The sequence below is a fragment of the Mesocricetus auratus genome, unplaced genomic scaffold, assembly GCF_017639785.1.
Source record: "Mesocricetus auratus isolate SY011 unplaced genomic scaffold, BCM_Maur_2.0 Super-Scaffold_100003, whole genome shotgun sequence".
Lineage (NCBI taxonomy): Eukaryota > Metazoa > Chordata > Mammalia > Rodentia > Cricetidae > Mesocricetus > Mesocricetus auratus.
Window position 1 is genome coordinate 18,114,529 of NW_024429188.1, and position 26,203 is coordinate 18,140,731.

Sequence of the window (26,203 nt, forward strand, 5' to 3'; positions counted from 1 at the left end):
AGTGAGTTCCAGGACAGCCAAGGAAACATAGAAAAACCTTGTCTCAAACGAAAAAACGAAAACAAAAAAAATCAAGTTGGTTTGATTCAGGGAGGTGGGCGGTGAACCTGACAGAAGCTGTCTTTCCAAGTAGCTTTGTCAATTCTGCCACAGAGTATTCTCCTTCCCCCACATCTCAAGACGTTTATAATTTCTGCTATAGTGTATTTTTTCACAGAGAGAGAGAGAGAGAGAGAGAGAGAGAGAGAGAGAGAGAGAGAGAGAGAGAGAGAGAGAGAGAGAGAGAGAGAGTGTGTGTGTGTGTGTGTGTGTGTGTGTATGCTTGAGACAGGGTCTCACTGCTATAGCTCTGGATGGCCTGGAACTTGCTATGTAGCTAGCTCTTAGATAGACCAGGCTAGCCTTGAATGCACCACCATGCCTGGCCTGGAAGTAACTATGTATCTGAATCTCTGTTTCTCAAACGCTGGGATTACAGGCATTTGTCACTATGCCTAGTTGGCACACTCAATACCTAAAGTCAGAAGTAAAACATGCTATCAGATCTTACCACCCAGAAAAAAAGATTAACATAATGAAGAATAATTTCTTTTCTTCTCTTTTTTGAGACAGGGTCTCTCTGTGTAGTCCTGGCTGTCCTGGAACTCACTATGTAGACCAGGCTGGCCTCAAACTCACAAAGATCTGCCTACTTCTGCCTATTTGATGCTGGGATTAAAGTTGTGCACCACCATGCCAAGCTTCTTTTTTTTTTTTTTTGGTTTTACGAGACAGGGTTTCTCTGTATTGTTTTGGAGGTTGTCGGTCCAGCCCGGCCTTGAACTCACAGAGATCTGCCTGCCTCTGCCTCCCGAGTGCTGGGATTAAAGGTGTGCGCCACCAATGCCCAGCCGAGGCTTATTTTCATTTTTTGATTATTTACTTGTTTGCTTTTTCAAGACAAGTTTTCTCTGTATAACAGATCTGGCTGTCCTGGAACTTGCTCTGTAACCAGGCTGTCCTGGAACTCACAGAGATCTGCCTACCTCTGCCTCCCAAAGTCGTGCCCAACCACTGCCCAGCCATTTCTTTTAATTTTTTGAGACAGGGTCCAACTATATAGTCCTGGCTGGCTTGGAACTCACTATGTAGGCCAATCTAGCCTAAAACTCACAGAGTTCCACCTGCCTCTGTCTCCTGAGTGCTAGTCTTAATAGCTTGCACAACCATGCCAGGCTGAGGAGTATTTTTCTGACATCTATTATAACTATATTACTATGCTGTTCTATATTAATGAGATATTTTTTCTAAGTCAAAAATGTCTGAAATTTTAGTAACTACCTGTTATTCTATTGTACTATAATTTAACTATGGTGCATTTTGTCACTCAAAGCTATGGAGAATTATACTACTAATCTATTTATTCTAAGTCTTACTGGGACAATTTTCCTTTTAGAAGATGACAGATGGCATACAGAATCTGACTGTAAGTTCTTTATCATTTACTATCTGTGTCTTGAACGATTCTTTTATTTTGAAATCTCAAATGTGGACTAAGGTGTTAAGGTGTTCAAATAATGGTACTTTCCACAAATTAAAAAAAATTGTAATTAAGAAGTTCCCCAATTGAGCTGAGTTGTAGTGTAGTTCAGAGGTTGGTTGAGTGCTGATTTTGCCTGCATGAATTCCTTGATTTGATCACAAGCACCATAAAACAAACAAATGAGCCAGGTGGTGGTGGTGCGTGCCTTTAATCCCAGTATTTGGGAGGCAGAGGCAGAGGGATTTCTGTGCATTCAAGGCCAGCCTGGTCTACAGAGCTCCAGGACAGACTCCAAAGCTATAGAAAAACCCTGTCTCAACACCCCGCCAAAACACACACACACACACACACACACACACACACACACACACACACACACACGAAAAAATGAAAATCCTAAAGAAACAATAACAAAACCAACTCTGTTTTGCCCTAAGAATTTGCTTAATTGAAGTTTATTATCACTCATTAATTTTTGGCTCCTGTTATCATTGTTTTGTGTGTTCAACTGTAGGAAAAGTATTTTGCACAGATCTTTATAATGAATTATTTAAAACAGTGTCTGAATTTCATGATAGTCTGTGACTTCTAGATGCTAGGCTACTGAAGATCTGATTCTATCAGATAAGAACAGGGAATATATGTCTGTGGGGGAACCTTCTCCATCATATGAAGAAAAAATAACTGTTTCAGCAAACCAAATTCATTGACATTTTTAATTAGTAAAATGGATGGTGGAGAAAACAAGAAACATCCAACACGAATTAATCATGGACTAACTGTGGAGAACTATGCTAGAAGCCAGAGCAGTTCAGCCAAGGTGAACAGGCCTCCAGCCCAAAGGAACTCTGGACAGTTAAACCGTGGTGAGAACTCTGGTAGAGAGACTGTACTTTGGGCAAGTGTCCAATGTCTCAAATTCTGAGATTACACTTCCACTTCGAAAACAGCAACGTTAGAGTCCCTTATTCACAAAATCATACTCATTCAATTCTGAAGAAAATCAACAAAAGCAGAAACACAACAAAGTGTCTCTGGTTCTATGCGTTCTCAAACTCTGGAATATTTTTAAAACTTTTCTCATAGGTTAACAGTGACTGCCTTCCGGTAGCGCGACATTGTCTCTCAGAGACTACAAATCCCAGTAGGCTGCACACGCGGAGCAATGGGTACTCTCCCCCAGGACGCCCCTATCCAGTTCCGTGGCTGAGAGTTGTGGCCGCATAGCCTTCTGGAACTTGTGGTCTACTCCCTTTTCTGTCCGCGCAGACTCGAGAGGCCTCTGTCTGCCCTTCGGCCCTAGCAGAAGCTCAGCCCAGAATTCCCCACCCCCTTTCAAACTGCCTTCCCTCAGGAGCCAACCTCCTCCGGTCACGTGGTACACTCTCACGATGAGATTGGCTGGGGTGTGAAGGGGGCGGGGCTGAAGTCTCTGCGAGGTTCCGTGCCCCTGGTCCAGCCGCTTGTTTGGCTGCTGCCGTCACCTCATGGCGACTCGGGTTGAGGAGGCAGCGCGGGGAAGAGGCGGCGGTACTGAGGAGGCTACTGAGGGCGCGCGGGGCGGACGGCGACGCAGTCCCAAGCAGAAGGTCAGTGGAGGGGATGCCTTCGTTGTGGTTGGGTCGCGGGAATGATTGGGTTGCCTTTTTCGGGGTTCACCTCTTCACTTACCCCCTTTACCTTTAGCCATGGGACGAACATCCGGCCCTTTTCCCTCAGAGGAGTGACGATAGTTGGGAGCAGGTGGGGGGTGTGGGACTGAAATGGATCGGGTGGGAAAGGACGACGGTTGGGACTTGGGGGCACTCGGCGGTAGGGGGTAAGGGAGAGCAGGGTGGACCTCGGCAGGGAGGGCAAAGGGGTGCTAGGCAGGGGCGCTCCAGGTGTGACAGCCACGTGCGGCCGGTCCTGCCCTGGGGCGTCAGGTGTTGTGTCTCAGCCCTTGTGGTCACTGTTCGCTGGGACGCCGCTGCCCATGGAGGCGGCGGGGTGTGTGAGGGGCCTCACTGGGGTACAGGATTGCCGTCTTGGCGACAGGCAGGTGCGTAGGGCGCGTTGCGGGGTGCTCCCCGGCCTCGGAGCTGAGGCTGTTGCGCAGTAAGATAACAGCGCGGGAGCTGGGGCTGCGCTTCGCCCCTTCCTCCCTCCCCCCTCCCTACCCCAGCCACTGCGCGGGCGGCTACGCGGGGACAGCTGCGGGGCTCCCGGGACCCACAGCCAGGGCTTGGTGCTCTGGGCATCACCAACCTGCCTTGCGCATGAGGCTGGGGATGAGGCAGTGATGCTGAAGAAGGAGCATCATCGTCTGATAGCTGCCTCCCCATTCCTGATACTGCCCTTTTTCTTTCTTTTTAATTTTGTCAGTGGAAACTTGAGTGCCTCCTGAGCTTGGGCTTTGGTGTTTGTTGTTGTTGTTGTTTTGTTTTTTACATCTAGGAGAAGAGCTGGACCGTTTGTTCCCCCTTGCCTTACTTGACTCATGTCGAGGAGTTTTCAGTATCTCCCTGGATACAGGAAAATCGAGATCTTTCAGAATGGGAGAATTCCACTTGTTCTAGAGCTCAGTGGGTGGAGTTTTGACAATGATTGCACAACGAATAGGGTACAGGGTTTTTGGGCCCCAGGAACTGAAAACAGGGGTTTATGGTACTGAAAAGGTGGAAATCCCATCCCTTTTCCTTGCAGGAGAACATACTGAAACCGCTCGTCTTGTTGGACACCCTGCTTGACCACTGAGGGCTATTTAATATTACTTAATTATGTATTTGAGTAATCTTAAAAGCCACTCCTGTATGAAGTTACGAAATAATATTTTTCTAATGCGATTCATGAACTTCAAAAGGGAGAACAAAGGTCTGGTTTACATTTGAGCAGTGTCAAGAATTTGCTTTTTGGGACATGTTCCTTTTTCCCCTCACTTTTTTGTTTTTTAAGATGGATTCTCAACTTGTTGTAGGCTGATCCTGCTATGTATTCCAGGCTTGCCTTGGACTTGAGACGATCCTCTTCTATTGCCTCGGTTTCCTGAGTGCTGAGATTACAGCTGTGAACCACCACTCTGGCCTTTGGTGCTTTTCTCTAAGTTCAAGTATTTTCACGTTATTCTGTTTCTTATAAAAGAAGGATCTACTGTTTGTAGGATTGGAAAAGAAGCTGTGGCCCAGCATTTCTTTTGGGATTCAACACTGTCACTTTGGACATTTATTCCCTGAGGGTGGGAGCCAATCTCAGTGTTTGATTATGTAGGTTCCCCAGGGGAGAGCTGTGATAAAAAGCCACTGCAATTGAGGACATAAATTCCCTTTTATGACACTGGAATAAGGACAAAAAGTCATTGAATTAGGAAGTAAGGTTTAATCAACTAGTATTTTAAACTACAAGGATAAGAGGTAATGACTGAGTTCAGAGCTCTGGTTAATAGGTGGATATGAATAATCTTGTATGTTTATAGTCTTGCTTTGTATTCCTTTGCTCATGCTTTCTGGGCATCTTTTGGTTTCTATGTGACTATAAAATGAAATAGAAATTAACATTTGTTTTTGAATTTTCAGTTCAAAATTGGGTGAATTTCTTGTGTCTGTAAAAAGTAATTTTTAATTGTTCACTTATGATCTTCAATTTATTGATTCTGGGTTAGTAACCTGAGAAAATACTCCTTTTTTGTAACTTAATCTCTATATTTTTGTTTTTCAGGAAGCAGAAATGATGTTAAACAGATTTAGTTATTTTTTTAAAATATTGGAGGAATTGAAAAACATGATTTGTTATTATTTGGTTATATTATAGGATTTGAAGTGAAGAAAACTGAAGATTGGCTCTGTTGGTTCCTGGTTCAAATCATCTGCCTAGTCATTTACTTTTCTGAGACAATGTCTAGTCTGAACTCTCAAGTGCTGTACACGTGGTATTACTACACCTACTTTAAAAAAAAGAGAGAGAGAATCTGGCTATATGTTCATCTGGCTGGCCTTGAACTCTTGGGCTCAAGTGCCTAGTCACTCTTGACCTGCTCAGTTAATTATAGCATGGTTTCATAACTATATTTATTTGAATGGCCTGTTGGGGTGATATTTCTCTTCTAAAGGTAACATTGTAGTCTATTTCTAGGTGTCATGTAAGGAATTGTCTTAAAACTGCTGGTATTATAGGCACTAACCTCATTTAGCTATCTATTTTTTTAATACTAGGGATTGAGTAGTGGAGATTACAGTGTATACCACTGGGCCCAATTTCCATTTGTTAAATAAGGTTTTAAAGTCCCCCTTTTCAATTATACTAGCCAAAGTTCAAGTGTTCCAGTAGTTAATGTTGCTATGCATATTACAAAAGATATAGTATAGCTTCTGAGTTTTTTTTTGTTTTGTTTCTGTTTTTGAAAGTCAGGGTCTCACTTGTATAGCCCATATTTACCTAGAACTCATTATATAACCCATACCAGCCTCAAATTTGCAGTCATCTTTTTGCCTCAGGTTTCCTAGTACTGGAATTACAGGTGTGAGCCACTACACCTGACTCCAAGACATTGTCATCGAGTGAAATTCTATTGGATATCATTGATCTAAGGAGTTAGGTATACATTATTAAATATTGCAGACATTTTCAAAAACGATTAAGTTTACTCATATTACTTCCTATTTCATAAAGTTGATCTTAAAAAATCAAGACACTTGAGCAGTTTGTAAATTTACAGAAAAATTGAGCAGAAAGTGGAGTTTTCATATTTCTGCTCACACATATCCCATCCTTTTATTTACAGGTTGCAATGTGGTACAATTTGTTATAATTGTTCAGGCAACACAGATACATTATTACTGACTAGGCAGGCCTATAGTTTACAGGGGTCAGTGATGTTATATAATGTATGAATTTTGACAAGAATATAATAACATGTGTCCAGTAGTGCTCCACCCAGTCATTCTTCCCAACTGTTGGCACCAACTGATATTTTTCTTTTAGTTGAATGATATTTATTTAGGAGTGTGTGAGTATGTGTTTGAGTGTCAGCTATAGAACATGTATGGTAGCCAGAAGACAACATTTGCCACATGGGTGCCTAGGAATCAAACTCAGGTTGGCAGCAAGTACCTTTACCCACTGAGCCATTTTGCCAGCCTCTGGTGTGTTTTTTGAGATATTTTATTGTGTAGCTCAGGCTGACCTCAAAATTCTGATCCTCCTACCTTAACCTTCTGAGAGCTGGGATTACAGGCACATGCTACCATATCATGTCAAGTTGTCACTGTATGTATTACCAGACAGGGTCTCACTATGTAGTGTAGAGTGTCCCACCAAACTGATCATTTAACTATCTCCATAGTTTTGTCTTTTCTAAAATGTCTCAGTGTTTTTGTTAACAAAAGTTTTGTTCTTGAGAATGTTAAAAGATAATTTGACTAGGGGTAGGAGAGATGCTTCAGCCATTAAGAACACAACTGCTCTTGTAGAGGACCAGAGTTCAATCCCTAGCACCCATATCACATGGCTTACTACCACTGGTAACTCCAGTTTCAGGAATTTCTAATTCCTCAAGCCTCCATGGACACCTGCACATATCCATACACTTACACATAATTAAAAATAAAAATCATTAAAATTATTAACTACTATTAAACTTGTTTTTAGGTCTACAAACCATTTCTAAGGTTGGATTTACCTTACCAAAACTTTACATTTATGTAGTGTCCTATCATTTTTATAGCATGTTTGCAAATACATTAAGTCTTTTACCATCACTCAGATGCTGTAGGGAAGTTAGGGCAGCTATCATTGCTCTCTTTTACTGATGACACACTGCTAGGTGGTAAGGTCAGGTGATTTGCCCAAGGGATGAAGCTAAGTCTGGAACCCAGTGCCCTTTCATCTAGATTATGGTAATAAGTTAGTAGTGGGTAAATAGTATAGGTTTTAGAGTCAAGACTCTTGTCTCTCTGCCACTTAATAGCTTTGTAACCTTGGCACATTTCTCAGCCTACAAGCCTTAGTTCCATTGCCTGGAAATTGGGGATACAACTGTGAACACTACACTATGTTAGGATTATTGTGAGGAATGAGTTGATATGACATTTGGCATGGTGCAGAGTATGTAAAATTTTACATGGTTTGGAAGGTATAATATATGGAAGATCAGATTCTCTTGCTTTTAGGGTGCTATTTTGTAATCCATCTTCTAGACTTTGTATTTTCTTCCCTTCCCAGAATCTCTGTGATAAAGCAGTCAGGGTTGGACAAGATTATAGTTCAGAAAGGAATAATCTTTATTAATTTTGATTTTTTTCTCTATTTGTCAAGTTCAACTTCCACTTTTCTGGCAAACATTAATAAATAAAGTAATCTAGTTGCATTATTTTAGCTATTGCTAAGGTTTCATTTAAGACATTTTTAATTATGTGCATGTGTGTGGGTATGTGAATGTGGGTGCTTGTGGATGCTAGAAGAGGGAATTGAATTCCATGGAGCTGGAGTTACAGGCAATTGTGAGCCTCCTGACATGGTGTTGGGATCTGAACACAGGTCTTCTGCAAGAACAGCAAGTGCTCACAACTGTTGAACCATCTCTGGCCCCGATCTTTCATTTTTTTAAATGGAGTCTTATAGGAGAAGCTACAATGAGAACATCTAGATACAGGAAGTACTTCTTTTTAGTAGTCTTCACATTTTCATTTTTCTTTCTTTCTTTCTTTTTTTGAGACAAGGTCCTACTGTGTATCCCAGTCCAGGTTGGTTTCAAACTTGTGATCACCCAACCTCAGCTGCCAGAATACTGGGATGCAGTACAGTACCATACCTGACTGGAAGGTATCTTATATGTCATTTTGTGTATCATTTATTAGCCTTGACTGGAGAAGTTTTATGTAGGAAACATCAAATCCACATAGGATAGAGTGTATATTTGCTTTTGTATGATCGCCTTTCCCCATTTCTAGGGAGGGAACACAGGGTCTTTGCATATTAGTTACATGCTTTACCACTGGACCCATATCTTTCAGCCCCATTGGGGGGATTCTTTACAAGATTTCTTTCAAATAGGTAGTGTTCAAATTTTATATTTAAAAAATTAATATTTTTCAGAGTTACATTTCAAAGGAAAGTATTTGATCAAATTTTACTTATTTCATGTACTGTTAGGTACATTTAATGTTTATGCATTTTAATATCTGAATTCTGCAAAGTAGTTAGTATCACTTTTTAAAAACATTCTCTTTGACATATAATCCTTAATATTAGCAATTCATACACTCTCATTTATATTTTTTCTTAACTGAATTTTATTCATATATTTTTCCTTTTCATTTTATTTTCAAATTTTTATATACTTCATCATTAAAAAATCTTGCAAATAGTCAGGCGGTGGTGGCACACACCTTTAAATCACAGCACTTGTGAGTCAGAGGCAGATGGATCTTTGTGAGTCTGAAGCCAGCCTGGTTTATAGAGTGAGTTCCAGGACAGGCTCCAAAGCTATACAGAAAAACCCTGTCTCAAACAACAACAAAAAGTTGCAGATAAAAAAAGCATCATCATGCACTAAAATAGCCAAACTCAAGTGAACCTGTGTACAGTCAGAGTAGGCATTGTGAAGCTGTTGAGCTTCACATTAAAATTTATACTTTCAGTATCAAATATTTTATGAACTTATTCACCATCTAAACCAAAAAGCCCACAACAGAATTAGAACTAGAAAATAATTAGCTTTATATCCTCTTTCATAACACATGTCTATCACCTGTATTCAGTCTGTCCTTGTATCCTTATATTTAGACTTTCTTGATTTTTTTTCCTTCATATACATTTGTTTACATATAATTGGCTATATTTTTCATATGAGAGAGAAAAGGTTTTTTTTTTCTTGAGATTGTGTGGCTGTAGTTAATGTATTTCCTAATTCATCCATTTTTTGTCTTGTTTTTTTGTTTTTCAAAATAGACTCTAGCTATATAGCTCTGGCTGTCCTCGAACTTGCTATATATACTCAACTTGACCTCAGGCTGACCTTGAACTGAAAGAAATCCATAATCCATCACACCTGGCTTCCTGTAAATTTTTTAACCTCATTTTTCTTTAGACCTGGGTAACATTCCATTCTTTTATATGTAACAAATTTTCATTATCCAGTCATCTGTTGTCTTGACTACTAGGTTGATTCCAAGTTTTTGCTATAGCGAATAAAGTAGCAATAAACACGGAGGGTACAAAAAATCTTCAAACTGTTTTCCATAGTAACAGTATTAATTTTTACCCCCACAACATTTAAGATCTATTCACAATTGACCTGAGAGTGCTGCTGTATGCAAAGGCAGGCATATCTCTGAGATGGAGACAAGTCTGACCACATAGTAAATTCCAGGACAAGTAAAGCTGCATAGTGAGACCCTGTCTCACAAAACAAAACAAAAAAATATACTCATACATGGACAATATATGACAATATATTTTAATGATTCGGTTTATTTCTTAGTTGAAATACTGTTTCCACTTGGAACTACTTTAATTTTATTAGTTGTGAAAAGGTACATAAAATGTTTAGTGTTGTACTATGTTGTCAAAATTATTAGAATTTATTGGGTATTTGTTTATTTTGAGACAGAGTCTCTCTGTGTAGCCTTGGCTGTCCTGGAACTAAATGCTGGGCTTGAACTCATAGAAATTCTCCTGCCTCTGTCTCCCAAGTGCTGGGATTAGAGGTGTGTGCTACCATCTCCCAGCTGAATTTATTGTTTTGAGTGTTGATTTCTATGTTGCATTTCCAAAATTTCTACACAATGACCTTTATTATCCCCTCCATGAATAATAATTACTTATAATGCATATTTTCATCTGTCTTCTTTATTCGCAGAAAAATCAAAGTAAAATGGTGAGAAAGATAGGCAGTAGTTTAGAAAGACCTTTTCTTTTTCTGCCCTCTACCATGCCACCTTCTCCCTTTTGTTGAGACAGTCCCACACTAGCCCAGGCTGTCCATAAACTCAATATGTACCATGGTTGACCTTAATTTTATAGTAGTCCTTTAGCTTCCCAAGTGCTGTGATTACAGGGGTGAGTGACTACACTCTATTAACAAGCACATTTCTCTAATGATTGGTTGGACTGAAGTATAGATCATGTTAAAAGTGAGACTATGCCGGGCGGTGGTGGCGCACGCCTTTAATCCCAGCACTCGGGAGGCAGAGGCAGGCGGATCGCTGTGAGTTCGAGGCTGGGCTGGACCGACAGCCACGAAAACAATACAGAGAAACCCTCTCTCGTAAAAACAAAAAAAAAAAAGTGAGACTATATGTCCAGGCAGTGGTGGCACACAGGCAGGCAGATCACTGTGAGTTTGAGACCAGCCTGGTCTACAGAGCTAGTTCCAGGACAGCCAAGGCTGTAGAAAAATAAACCCTGTCTCGAAAACCAAAAAAAGTGAGAATATATGTTTTTTTAAAAACTTATTGTGTCTATATGGTGTGTTTGCATGTGTGCAAGGAACTTTGCCATGACAAATATTTATAAATATTATAAATATATATTATATTATAAATATTTCAGGGATCAAACCCAGATTGTTAGGCTTTGAGACAAGTGCCTATACCCACTGAACCATCCCACAAGCCCCATATATGCTTTTTGTAAAATACCCTTTATTCAAATATTCAGAAAAGAGTTCTGTATTATTATTTGGGTGGGGGAGTAGTTGAGACAAGGTCTCAATATATAGGCCAGCCTCAGACTCACAGAAATCCACCTGCTGGATCAAAATGTACACCTCATGCCCAGCTTAATTTACCTATTAATCATTTTTGTGTGAGTGTGTGTATGTGTGTGTCTGGTGGCCTCAGAGGCCAGAAGTGGACATCAGACCCCTGGAACTGGAATTGATATTTATGAGCTGCCATGTGGGTGCTAAGAATCAAACCAGGATCTTCTGCAAGAGCAGCTAGTGTTCAAACAGTTCTGCTGTGTAGTAGTAATGTGTATTATATGTGATCTTACAATTAACAAATAGAAGGAAGGTATTGTATATCCACACTGCGCAGGTAAGGAAATTGAGAAGTTTACCTCCTTATAAATAGTGGTGAGTGATATGTTTAGAGCTTGGTCTTTTGGGGCTCAACGACTGTTGTCTATATTCCATGTATCTTGTGGTCTCCCTCACCTATTTTTTGAGAGGCTCTTATGGAGCCCAGGCTAGTGTCAACTTTGCTGTATAGCAGAGGATGAACTTGAACTCCTGGTCCTCCTGCATTCATCTCCCAGGTGCTGAGATTTCAATGCTGCCATGCCTGGCTCTTATGCTCTCTTAACACATTTCTTGAGAATAAAAAAAAGTTGACTGGAGACACATATAAAATGTAATAAAATGACCCCCCCTAAAAAGAGAAAAATTGGTCTTTTTTAGTTTTGGAAAGCAGTTGCTTTTGTTTTATTTTAAAGGAGGACTAGTTGAGCCTAGTAATTTGAAAGCAACCTTTATAAGGTATCAAGACTCAGTCAAGAGAGGGCAGAGTGGGAAACTGAAGGAATGTCACTTCTTTGATTACAAGACTACCTTTTGTCTCTCCCTCACATTGGTCCTCCTTGGCTCATTCTAAAGAAGCTAGCTATCATGTTATAAGAGGCTGATGGAAAGACCTATAAGGCAAACAACCAAGAAAGGCCTTTGTCCAACAGCTCATGAGGAACTGAGGTCTCAATCCAATAACCCATACAGAATTGAATCCCAGCAACAAACCCTAAGAGTAAGCTAGGAAATGAATCTTTCCCAGTCACAGCTTCAGGAATTTCAGCTTGTGGGACCCTGTCAAGGACCCATCAAGCCACACCCAGATTGCCCAACTATGGAAGTTGAGATCATAAATACTTCAAACTACTAAAGTTTTGTGGTGGTTTGTACACAGCAGTAGATAGCTGGCACAAAATCAGTTCCCTTTTTAAATGAAGTTAGCTTTAATTTTAATTTTCTGGCATAATTTATAATATGGTAAATATTATTAGGAGTAGCCCACAGCAACAAAAGATTCTTGGAATTTTCAATCACCTTTTACCCTCTCCTCCCTAGTGCTGGGGTTACAGGTATGCTACACAATGCCTGGCTCTTTGTTTTTAATTTACATTGCTGTAGTTATCCAATATTGAATGTTTGTCTTATTTGTTTATTTTTCCTATTTGGTTAACTTTGGAGAGCTGGTATGGAATCTACCTAATTCTTTTGGCAATGGTGTTCAAATTATTTTGGAGACTTACTTTTTTTTTATTTCTTTTAAGAGAATTTAAAGTAATTTTGTGTGTGTGTGTGTGTAGAGAGAGAGAGAGAGAGAGAGAGAGAGAGAGAGAGAGAGAGAGAGAGAGAGAGAGAGAGAGAGAAAGTATACATATGGAGGTCAGAGGACAATTTAGAAGAATTGGTCCTCTTCCACCACGTGTGTTCCAGGGACCACAACTTAAGCCTAACTTGGCAACAAGTGCTCTTACCCACTGAGCTATCTCACTGGCCCTCAAATCTTATATTGAATAGTGACATTCTTTTGCCTTGTATGGATTGCCATTATTTAGGCAGTTTTTAGATTTTTCAGGCTACAAAATAGTGGTTTGGTGAATAACCTTTTGTATTCAAGTGAGAATGCCTGGGTAAATCAAGCAGAATTGCTAGGTGAAAGTGAATGTGTATTCAGATGTTGATAGAGACTGTTTACGTCTGCAAACCTCAGAACTACTAATTTAGATCTTTTGATATTATACTGATTGCCCTATTTAGTCACACTGGGGTTTGTTGGGTTTTATTTTTTTAATCTTTAAAATTTGGTAGGTAGTAGCTGGATGTTGTGTGGCATTGCCTTTAATCCCAGAGGCAAGCAGACCTCTGAGCTCAAGGCCATCCTGGTCTATATACTAAGTTCAGGATAGCCATGGCTACACAGAGAATCCCTGTCTTGAAAAAACAAATATTGGTAGGTAAAAATGATGCCTAATTTTGATTGTTTTTGTTTTATTTTGTTTTTTTGAGATAGGGTTTTTCTGTGTAGGTCTGGCTGTCCTGTAATTCATGCTAGACTACGCTGATCTTGAACTCATAGAGATCCACCTGCCTCTGCCTAAAGGTGTGCACCACCACTGCCCCACTGGTTAGAATTTAAATTTTAAAATGAATATATTATCATGTATGTATGTGGGAATATGGATGCATGTGTGGTGGTCAGAGGAGAATTTTGGGGAGTTCGTTCTCTCCTACCATGGGTTCAGGGATTGAACTCAGGTTATTAGGATTATGCAGTAAGTATTTTTATCTACTGATAGATATTGCAGGCCCATTGATAGGCATTTTAAATTTTTCTTTATTATTTTTCTGTATATGTGTGTGCCTGTGTGAGTTTGTTTGCCATATGTTTGTAGGAGCTCTTGGAGGCCAGTAGAAGACGTCTCCTGGAACTGGAGTTACAGGCAGTTGTGAGCTACCATGTGGGTGTACTGGGAACGTCACCCAGGTCTTCTGCAAGAACAGCAAATACTCTAACCACTGAGAAATCTCTGCAGTCTAAGTGACATTTATATACATATTTTATTGTGAGTGAGGTTTGAAAATGTTTTTCTCTAGTGAGTATCTTCAGTTATTTAATTGTGATATATCTATTCACAAACCCTTGAAATTAGGTCTTCCTGTGGCTTTTGGGTTAGTCTGAATTTTTCAGTTATCATTTAGTGACTTGATTCCACTCCCCACCCACCCACACCCACACCCCAGGTTGTTTGTGGTTTTCACTTTCATGTTTCAGTTTTGGTTTACCTGCAGGTGTGAAAGTACCACTTTGTCTCCCCCCCCCCCCACTCCCACTCCCTCCCTATATGGTTTAGGATATGTCCTAAATCATTTGTTTTCTTTACCAATTTGAAGTGGTACCATTTTTTAAAATTATTTTTTTATTTAGGTTAGAAACAATCTTGTTTCACATGTCAATCCCAGCTCCTTCTCCCTCCCCTCCTCCTCCGCCCTCCCCACCAGGTCCTCCAGTCCCCCACCCAATCTCCACTCCCATCCCCAGAGAGGATGAGGCCCTCCATGGTGGATCTCCAGTGACTGTCATTTCATCCAGGACAGGGCCTAGGCCCTCCCCCCAAGAGTCCAGGCTGAGAGACCCTCCCATATTGTGGCATGGGCACTCAAAGTCTATTTGTATGCCAGGAATAAATACTACACAACGCCCCATAGATTACCTAGGCCTTCTCACTGACACCCACATTAAGGGGGTCTGGGTCAGTCCCATACTTTCCAAAGAAGTGGTACCATTTTTAATGTTTGTGTAGTCTATATTTGAAAATAATGCTATAGAATTAGGAGCTCTTGATAAATATTTCATGACTGAAATATAAATTCAATATCACCTGTGGTGAGTTTATATTTTGAGACTTTTGAGATTTTGAGATTTTTTTTATCATTTTTTGTGTGTTCAGAAGTTGACATCAGATATCATCTATGATTACTCTCTGAACCTTATTTATTTATTTGGAGACATGTTCTCTCTTTGTAGCTCTGGCTGTTCTGGAACCTGTATAGACCAGGCTGGCCTCAAACTCCCAAGTGTTGGAATTAAAGGTGTGTGCTATTATGACCAACCTAAACCTTATTTTTTGACACATGGTTTCTTACCTGGAGCTCATCAATTTGACAAAGCCATCTGGCTCATGAGCTTTAAGATAACCTGTTTTTTTCTATATACCCCTCACCTCTAACGCTGGGGTTACATATGCATACCTCTGTTTTTGTTTTTATGTGGATGCTAGGGATCTGAACTTGAGTCCTCATACTCATACAGCAGATACTTTATCTTTTGAATATAGGCATAAGCCAGATGTGGTGGTACATGATTATAATCCCAACAGGTTGAAACCTGAGGCCAGAGGATTGCAACAAATTTAAGGCCACCCTGCGATATATACTGTAACCTTGTTTCAAAAGACAAAAGCTACCAAAACAAACAGAAATTCAAAGAAAAAAATCTAGAGATATGTACACCAAAATCTAATATATACTAGTACACAGAAATTATCATTTGATCTTTTAAAAGTAAAACCCTTTTAATTTTACTTAGTTCTTCTGTCCCAACACAGAAAAACATACCACTGTTTAAGGAAACATTGAGGCTGAGTGTGTTAGTGTACACCTGTAATCCCAGTACTCAGGAAGCAGAGGCAGGTTGATCCCTGTGAGTTTGAGGCCAGGCAGGGCTGCATAGTGAGACCCTGCCTCCCAAAGAAGACACTGAGTTGAATTATACACTTATTTTATTTTCGCTAATATTTGGGTGGTTTTTTTCTGGGGAGTAGTAGTATGTTTTTTGGCCTCTGTAGAAGCCAGGTACACATGTAGAGGGTGATGGAGTCCCTGTAACTGGAGTTATAGATGGTAGTGAGCTTCCATGTGGATGCTGAAAATGGAACATGGGTCCTCTGGAAGAGCAGCCAGTGAGTGCTCTTAGCTGCTAAGCCATCTCTCCAGACTCCTAGTTTTTTTTTAGATAGATTTCTTGGTATACAGTTCTGGATAGCTTAGAATTAACTCTGTAGTCCAGTCTGGCCTACTCAGATTCAAAGTGATCTTGCTTCCTCGGCCTCCCAAGTGCTGGGATTATAGGCATAAACTGCCATGCTTAGGTGGTTTGTTTATTTTTAACATTTATTTATTTCTCACGTGTTCATGTGTGTAGATGTGCATGTGTCATGACACACAAGTGGAGGTCAGAGAACAAATTGGGAATTGGTTCTTCTACCATATAAATTCTGGAAATTGAACTCTGATTATCATTCGGTGACAAGTGTCTTTACCTGATCTTATCAGCCTTTCCCTGGTATTTTGAGATAGGATCTTGCTATATATAATACATAGACCTGATTGGATTCAAGCTTTGGCCTGCCTAAGCCTCTCAAGTGGTTGATTACAGATATACACTATAATGTTGTGCAAAAATAATAACCATTTCAAAAAAATCTTTCAACATTTTATTGTGCATATATATTCACACATGAACACACATATAGTGTGTATATAATATATAGGGCATGCTGACCAGTGGTTGTCCATGCTTTTAATCCCAACACTCAGGAGGCAGAGGCAGGTGGATCTCTGTGAGTTTACAAGGCTAGCCTACAGAACAAGTTCCAGGACAGCCAAGGCTACACAGAGAAACCCTGTCTCAAAAAACATATGTGCATGTGTGTGCGTGTACATGTACTGTTTTTCTTTTAAATTTTGGTATTAGGATTTGAACCCAGGGCCTGGGACATGTTAAACAAGTGCTCTACCACCAAGCTTACCAAACTCATTGTTTGTTTGGTTTTGGTTTTTTGAGACAGGGTTTCTCTGTATTGTTTTGGAGCCTGTCCTGGAACTCGCTCGGTAGACCAGGCTGGCCTCGAACTCACAAAGATCCACCTGCCTCTGCCTCCCGAGTGCTGGGATTAAAGGCGTACACCACCAACGCCCGGCCCATTGTTTGTTTTTTAAGTAGTATTTTCAGAGCATCTCTTTCCATTATTGCTGCTTTTTGTTTGAGTCAGGACCTCTTTGTATAGCCCATGCTAGACCAGAGCTTTTGATTCTGCCTTGTTCTCGCAAGTGCTGAGATTACAGATGTGTGACATCATGACCAGTTTCTCCTTATTACTACGTAGACTATGGTAAGATGGCTAGGACACAGTACAAAGATGTTTGTAGAAAAGTAGATAGAGGATAATTATAAAACAGTTGTTGAGGTTACCAACATGGACTGAGAGAATTAAATTGCTAGGGTTCAAATCTTCGATCTGCAATATATAGTGACCTTTGACCATGCACTTTGTCATGCCAGTTTGTTTATTGGTGCAAGAAAGTGATAAAACTTTCATCATGACCTTATGTAGATGAAGTTCATTAATAAGGAAGGGTTACCATGGTCCCTGGCTATAGTAGTCACTGTGTTAGCTGCTACAGATACTGTTTATAGAAAAGATTATATGAACGAAAATATACCTAGAATGCTTATGAGACAATAAAAAGTAACTTTCCTTTTTGTAAGTTGACCTTGAACTTCTGATCATCCTGCCTTCACTTCCCAAGTGTTGAATTGTAGGCATGCACTGTACCATCATGCCAGGCTTAAAACTCTGCTGGTAGCTGAACCCAGGGCTTTCTACAAATTTAGCTACATCCCAGCCTCCAGAGTAAGAAATTTCATTGACTACATTATACAGAATACTCTTGAAGAAACAAGAACTGGGAAATCATTCACATGTTGGCCTAAAAATTTGCTTCATATTTAATATTCCAGTATAGAGCTTGAAGTACACTGATAAAAATGGAGAGTAGAAAAATGGGCTCACTATTTCAGTAATATTTGTTAATTTCAACCTTAGCTGGAACTAAGCTTATTCAAAAGCAGAAAGTTTTTAGCTATAAAGTAAGTCTTTCATTAGCAAATATGAAAAATTCCACAATCCTACTGCATCAAAATTAGTTACTAGGAGAGAAGGGAAAAGTAGTCCTGCCTTTATTTAAAGATAAAACAATAATAATGGTACTTCCTTTGATATGTGACAGGAATTCAGAAGTAGAAGTAGCTACAAAATTTGAAAAATTAGGAAGCAGTGGTGGCACATGCATTAATCCTAGCACTCGGGAGGCAACAGCAAGTGGATCTTTGAGTCTGAGGTATGATCTACAGAGCAAGTTCCAGAACATGACTACACAGAGAAACCCTGTCTCAGAAAACAAAACAAAAAATTTGAGAATATTAACTACATAGGGAATGACAGTGTCTTAGGGTTTTTATTGCTGTGAAGAGACACCATGACACTGGCAATTCCTTATAAATGAAAACATTTAATTGGGGTGGTTTGCTTACAGTTTCAGAGGTTCTGTCCATTATCACCATGGTGGGGAACTTGGTAGCATGCAGGCAGACATGATGCTGGAGAAGTAGCTGAGAGTCCTATATCTTGCAGGCAACAGGAAGTTGACTGAGACACTGGGTGGTATCCTGAGCATAGGAAACCTTAAAGCCTGCCCATACAGTGACATATTTCCCACTCCATACCCACTTCAACAAATTCACACACCTCCTAATAGTGCCATTTCCTATAAGATTATGGGGGCTGATAACATTCAAACTACCACAGACAGCATAAAATTAGAAGGAAAACATGAGATGTGATGGTGCACTGTGTACCATCTTTATGCTGAATATCACTGGCCATTTTGAGTTGGGTGAGTTTTTTTTGGTGGGGGAGGTGGTGATTGTTTTGGCATTAAATTTTTCTTTATTTTTATTATTGTGTTTGTATGTATGTGGATGTGCCATGGTGAATTGATTCTCTCCTTGTGCTTTTATGTGGGTTCAGAGATAACACTCAGGTTGTGAGGCTTGTGCAATAAGCCCTTTTATTTTCCGAGCTATCTTTGCTGGGTCTGTTTTTTGTCCTTCAGTCTTTATATTTAATTTTATTTTTTGAGACGGATCTTCACCATGTAACCTTGGCTGTCCTGGGATTTGCTATGTAGACTATGCTGGGCTCAGAATCATGGAGATCTGTCTTTTCTCCTGAGTGCTGAGACTACAGATGTATGGTCCCACACACTGTTTTTCTTAAGTCTTTAAATTGTCTTTTTGTTGTATGCTAAGAGTAACTATATACGGTTACTCTGAGAACAATAATAGGTTTAATCCCAGCACTCAAGTGGCAGAGGCAGGCAGATCTCTGTGAGTTCAAGGACAGCTGGGCTACATAGTGAGACTCTGATACTACTCAAATAAGTAGTATGTAAATAGTAACTTCTGTATGTTTTCTGTACAAGAAATTGAACCTTTGGTCTTAGGCATCCTACCATTGAGCTGTATCTGTAGCTCCTAAATTGCAGTGTGTGTGTGTGTGTGTGTGTGTGTGTGTGTGTGTGTGTGTGTGTGTATTATATAATCAGTATATAAGGTATTAGATTTAATTTTTAATTTTTTTCATTATTTACTTATTTATTGAGGCCAGGTCTTACCATGTAACTCATGTAAACCAGGCTTGTCTTGAACTCACAGCTGCCGTCTCTAGAGTGCTGGGATTAAAGGCGAGTACCAGCACACCCAGTGTCCTTGTACAACTTTTAACAAACTTTGAAGTAACATTTGTCTGTTCAGAAAAGTACACAAATTATGACTGTTTGGATTTATTTTGTTTTTAGGAGGATAACATCTGTGTTATCCTATCTATATCAGAAAATACTACGAAGCACTCTAGAAAGCCCAACCAGTGCCTCCTTTCTGCTACCATCCATTCACCTAGCTTATTTTTATATATAAATTGTTTCCTTCAGTAGGTGTTCTGTAATGCCTTCCTCTTAATGTTAGGTTGGTGAAAGTCATGCTGTATTTGCAGTAGTTCATTCTCATTGCTCAATGGTCTGAACATATTGCAATTGATCAGTTCTTCTGTTGAACTGATTTTGTTTTAGGGCCGTTCCAAGTAGTGTTGCTTTAAACATTTTTGTCCTTTCAATGCACCTATGTACACACTTGGGTGAAATTCTAGGAGTGGAATTAAGTAGGTTAGAAGCTATCCATATTGCCCAAGAATTGCAATGCCAGTTTGTTCTCCAGAAGGCACAGTGTCACTGGCCTATAATTCTAGCACTTGGGACGTGGTGTCTGGAAGACCAGGAGTTCAAAGTCATTATTTGGAGATAGTCAATTCTAGGCAAGTTTGGAGTGACTACCCCACTGTGCTGATTTATATTAACCCTAGATTATAAAACATAAGTATTAGTTGCCTTAATATCTTCATTCCCTTCTGCACTGGTCCTTCAATTATTTTCAGCTCTTCAGTTGGATATGTTACAGTTTGAAATGTCTCTTTTAATTATGTGCGTAGATGTGTGTATAGGTTTGCATATATGAGGACATTGCTTCTATAGACTTTAGGTGATGGATCCCTCTGAAGCTAGAGTTATTATAGGCAGTTGTGAGCTGCTGGGAGCCAAACTGAAGTCCCTCAGAAGAAAAGTATACACTTTTAACCATTGAGCCATCTCTCCAGCCCTGGTATGTTACAATAGGAAATAACAGTTGTCCCAGTGGGTTAAGGCAGTTGCCACCAAGCCTGAAAACCAAAGTTCATTTCTTGGAATCTACAAGGTGGAAGGAGAGAACCAATTCCTACAAGTTGTCCTCTGATAACTTGGCATGCTTGTGTACAACACACACACACAAATGTGTACTAAAAGACTTTTAAAAACCAGATTCATGCTCTGTTATTAATTGTTTTTATAATCTTTGCTTAGGCTGAAAATTCTACCTTAGTTTTCTAAGTGTCTGGCTCCCATAATTTTGTTTTGTTTTTAACCAGGGTTTCACTTTGTAGCTTGGACTAGCCTGGAACTGACTATACAGTTCAGGCTGGTTTTGAATTTGCTTCAATCTTCCTGCTTTAGCCTTTTATTTATTTTAACTTTTTCCTAGTTGAAAACAAAATTCATAAACCCTATATTTTGACAGTGTTTTTTCCTTCCCTCAATTCCTTCCAGATCTGCTGTAACATTTTAAGTGCTGGGATTATAAATGTGAACCACCAGGCTGAGCAGCTCTAATTTGAAAAAAAAAGTATTGTTGGATTTTTGTTGTTGTTGTTTTTCTTTTTGGTGTTGGTGCTTGAACCCAGGGCCTTGACATGCTAGGCAATCAGTCATCCTTCCACTGAGCTATAGCCCTAATCCCACTAATTTTTCAACGTATCTTTTCTCTTCTTGTGGTAAGAGAACTGAATTAGATACCTTGTACCTCAATTGTATTCAGAAAGGAAGAAAACCTCTTTTTAACCAGAAAGGAAATGTTGAGTTTGCAGTTGTGACATATCATGTGACTAAATAATATTAACAAACAGGATACAGAGAAGACAAGTAAATAAGGTTAGCCAGGTGTGGTGGTACTCACCTGTAATCTCAGAATTCAGGAGGCCCAGACAGAAAGGTATCAAATTCTAGGCCAACCTGAGCTATGCATAGCAAGATGCTATCTTGAACAAAAATATTACAAAAGAAAATAAGGTAAAAATAATGATTCAAGGGAGAAGAAAACCAGAATAAATGCTTTTTGGTTTGTTTTTATACACATGCCTTCTGTATTAGTAAAAGGGAGAGCCATTTAACATACCAATCTCAATTTCTATGGTATAATATGAGAGAAGTTTATTACTTGCCCAATATTCTATTATGTGTTTTCTTTGCAGGTAGAGTGTCATTCCTGTGGGGTGCTTGTGCGTGCGTGCGTGCGTGCGTGTGTGTGTGTGTATGTGTGTGTGTGTGTGTGTGTGTGTATGTGTGTGTGTGTGTGTGTGGTGTGTGTGGTGTGTGTGTGCCTGGTCCTGCCATCTTATAATACCTTGGTGACCTCTTTATTCTATCAGAGTGAGAAACAGATGGAGGACAAAGAACATGTCCTCCTGAGGATAAAAATCTGGTGGCTGAAATGATACTCATAGCCTCAGCTACCTTCTGAGAATGAAAGTCTGGTTGCTGAAGCAACATTCACAGCCTCAACTAACATGGGAGTCTCACTTAGCTGTCAAGGGCCTAAGAAATGTAGTGTGCCACTACTGGGTGCTGGCACTTGTCCTTCATTTCCTGTTCTGCTGGCTACTTTGAGAGTTAGTTTTTGGTGGATAGCCACCTAGCTAGCTAGCTGTGCTATCATCTTTAAGATAACAGCAGGATAGTTAATGTTGATCAACTTGGGAGAATTTCCGGTTTAAAAGGTAGTAATTATTTTTAAATGGTGAATTTTTATAGGGAAATAAGTTTAAATTTATTACTAACTGGCAAATTTGCCTCTCCTTTGGTAGTATATAGTTATGCTTTGTTTTAGCTTTATCTTTTGGAAGTGCTCCTGATGAGACCCAGGGGCTCTTGAAGAAAAGCACTGCTACCTCGGAGCTATACCGCAGCTCTGTTTTAACTTTAATAACCTTATGTTTAGCAGTTTAGATTATGTCTCGGTGAAGCTTATAAGCTACTTATTTACATTGAATTCACAAACCACTAAGTAAAAAGGCTGTCAAGCTATGGCATGCCATTGGTTATAGATATTGATTATATTTAACGCTATCTTTTCTCCCTTTCCCTCTAGTTTGAAATTGGGACAATGGAAGAAGCTGGAATTTGTGGGTTAGGAGTGAAAGCAGACATGTTGTGTAATTCTCAAGCAAATGATATTCTTCAAAATGAAGACTCCAGTTGTGGTGGCACAACTAAGAAGCATTCACTGGAAGGGGATGAAGACAGTGACTTTATAACAAAGAACATGAATTTGGTGAGCTCAGCATTCCGTGCACAGGAATCAAGAGAAGAAATTCCTGGACGAGAAGCTCGAACAGGTCCTCCTGATGGCCAGCAGGATTCAGAATGCAGCAGGAACAAAGAGAAGACCTTAGGTAATAAGCTCTATATAGGAGTTGAATGTTGTTTTCAGATATTGCTCACTTTATTCACATTGTGTGAGACACAGGAGACCATGAACATGGCCAGGTTGGACATGTTTAGCCAAAGTGCTTACTGTGTTGCCCAGGCATTGGGCATTGGTAGTGCATGTCTTTAATCCCATCACTTATGTAGCAGAGGCAGTCAAATCTCTGTGAGTTTGAGACCAGCCTGATCTACTAAGTGAGTTTCAGTACAGCCAGGACTGTTTCACAGAGTAACCCTGTCTCAGGGAAAAGTTTGTGGACCAGTGAAATGGCTCAAAGGAACTTCCACTAAGCCTGAGGACCTAAGTCTGATCCATGGGACCTACATTGTCAAAGAAGAACACAACTGCTACACATATCCTCTTACCTCCACACATGACTGTGGTATACACACACATGTGTACGTACACACACACACACACACACTCTACATGAGTTTAAAATAAACACCTGTTGCCTCAGGTTAGTCAGCTTGTCTGCTGCAGTTATGTGTAGGAGGTGGAAAGAACAATAGGAAGCTTGGTTATTTCTCTCTGTATAATTAGGGATTCTCAAACAGAGTGGCAAATGACTTGACTTACTTGCATGTTTACTAGGCTGATCAAAAAGTATATGAGAACAGTATTTTGTCAGTTTAAGACTGGACATAAAATTTTATAGACAGTATTTTAACTATACTGCAGAAAGTGAGTTAACCAGCTTTCAAAGGCATATTTTTTCTTTCTTCTATATAGTTTGTGTTTCAGATCAAGAATGTGATGTGCTTAGATTTTTATTTTTGTTTTTTTGAGACAAAGTCTCATATAGTTCAGGTTTACTTCAAAGTTCTTTTTTCTTTTCTTTTTTTTTTCCTCTCAAGACAGGGTTTCTCTGTACAGCCCTGGCCATCCTGGAACTCTTTAGATCAGGCTGATCTCAAACTCTGAGATCCACCTGCCTCAGCCTCCTTAGTACTGGAATTAAAGGCACATACCACACTGCCCAGCCAACCTCAAACTTCTTTTGTAAGTGATGCTGGTCTTTAACTCCTGATCCTCTTGACTTGGCTCTCAGGTGCATCAAGGCATGAATACCTGACCAAATCATTAAATTGTGTGTTGTATGTTGTGTCATTCTCCCTCATGCCAAGGATTAAACCTGTGCCCTCATGCATGCTAGGTGAGGACTCTACCACTGTGCTAGATCTCATGAAGAAAGTTGAAAACTCCTTTGAGTCTCACCCCTCAGGTTTTTACTGTTTGTTTAGTTGATTTTTGTTTTGTTTATTTTATTTTTGAGACAGGGTCCCACTATGTAAGCCCTGGCTGACCTGGAACTTGCTATGTAGGCCAGGTTGGCCTCAAACTTAAAAGATTATCACCTGCCTCTGCCTCCCAAGTGTCAAGTGCTGCAATTAAAAAGTTTACCACTGCAACTGGAAACCCCTCAGTTTTTTATACTTTACATCTATGATTGCTAAGGGGTGTGTTTTTTTGTTTTTGTTTTGAGATAGGGTCTTACTATGGAGCCCTGACTGACCTGAAACTCACTATGTAGACAACACTGATCTTGAACTTCCCTAGGGTTAAAGGTGTTTGCCACTGCATCCAACTCTATGAGTTTACCTTTATTTTGGGAAGGGATTTTCTTTTTTCTTTTGTTCTTTTGAGACAGGGTCTCATGTAGCCCAGGCTAGCCTTGAACTCAATGTGTAGCCAAAGATGACCCTGGCCTCCTGAAGTTTGTCTTCACCTCCCAAGTGTTAGATTATCAGTGTGTACCACTATGGCTTGCTTGAGTTACCTTTCTTATTAACTTATCTCCTGTAAAAAGTTAAGGAATATGAAAAATAATTTTAATTCTTTAGAAATGATACATTTCCTAAATCAGTATCCCTAATTACATTTATAAAAATCAAAGGTAATTTACTATATGAACAAGCACTTCTATTTCTAGGCATAGATATATCCAAGAAGATTGAAAATTATTCACACAGAAGTTTGTAGACAATGTTCATAGCAACTTTATTCTTAATAGTCCAAAGGGAGAAAAAAATCAATATTCTTCATGTAATGATGAGTAAACAAAGTATGATCTATCCATATGATAGAATATTACTTAACCATAGAAAGGACGGAAACACTGATTATAGTCTTTAAAAATGAGTCTAGCAGAACATTTTGCAATGTAAACGAAGCCAAACACAAAACAGTATACATTGTATGATTCTCTTTTGTATGAAATATCCAGAATTGTAAAATTTGTAGAAACAGAAAATAGATTTGTGGTTGCCAGGGCTGGGGGTAGATGGAAGAGCAAGAAGTGTCTACTATTGGGTGTGGTTTGTTTTGGGGGTTAATGAAAACACTCCCCAATTATATAGCTGTGATGGTTGTACAACTGTGTAAATATACTAAATTGGGTTCTTTTTTCTTTTTGTTACCCTCTAGAAATAAATGGTGTGTTTTGAAAGTAAATTTTACATAGGTGAATGGTACATACCTATCATCTCAGCTATTCTGGAGGCTAAGGCAGGATTGTTTGAGCCAGGGAGTTCAAGGTCACCCTGGGTAACATAACTCTTTAAAGAAAAGTTAAAAATAAATGAAAACTGGCTGGCCATGATGGTACACTCTCAAGGCAGAGACAGGTGAATTTCTGAGTTCAAGACCAGCCTAGTCCACTGAGACAGTTTCAGGACAGTCAAGGCTATACAGAGAAACCCTGTCTCAAAAATTAAGGAATAAAAAAGAAAACTGAATTATAATATGCAGATTCTGTTTCACACACACAAAAAGGCCTAGCACTGTACAACAAAACAAAATAACCCTTTGAGTTTAAGAATTTTCATAATATTCTTTTTGTTTGTTTCTTTTTTAAGCTTTTTAAATTTATTTTATGTATATGAGTGCTCTATCTTCATGTATGCCTTTATGCCAGAAGAGGGCATTATAGATGTTTGTGAGCCACCATATGGTTGCTGGGAATTGAACTCAGGACCTCTAGAAAAGCAGCTAGTGCTCTTAACCTCTGAGCCATCTCTCTAGCCCCCTCCTTTTTTGAGACAGGGTAATAGTCCTGACTGTCCTGGAACTCTCTCTATAAACCAGCAAAGATCCTCCTCCCTCTGGCTCCCAAGTGCTGGGATTAAAGTCATGTGCTATCATTGCCTTGCTTTCTCATAATGTTCTTATTGATCTTGGGCTAAATGGGTCTTGTCTTGGGTTTTACTAATAAATTTTTTTTTGGTTTTTCGAG

At 39.6% G+C, this 26,203-nt stretch overlaps 1 protein-coding gene across 2 annotated transcripts in view; it reads left to right on the plus strand.

The window, feature by feature from the left end:
* The first annotated feature begins 2,951 nt into the window (after positions 1 to 2,951).
* The window catches only part of Txlng (taxilin gamma), a 49,293-nt gene continuing 26,041 nt past the window's right edge, over positions 2,952 to 26,203 (plus strand). Inside the window, exons 1-2 of one of the 2 annotated variants that reach the window (XM_040744086.1) lie at positions 2,952 to 3,111; positions 22,630 to 22,933. In XM_040744086.1, coding sequence (XP_040600020.1) covers positions 3,010 to 3,111; positions 22,630 to 22,933 — 406 coding nt within the window. In that variant the 5' untranslated portion in view covers positions 2,952 to 3,009. The remainder of the gene's footprint in view (positions 3,112 to 22,629; positions 22,934 to 26,203) is intronic. The other variant, XM_040744085.1, reaches the window with a different exon arrangement.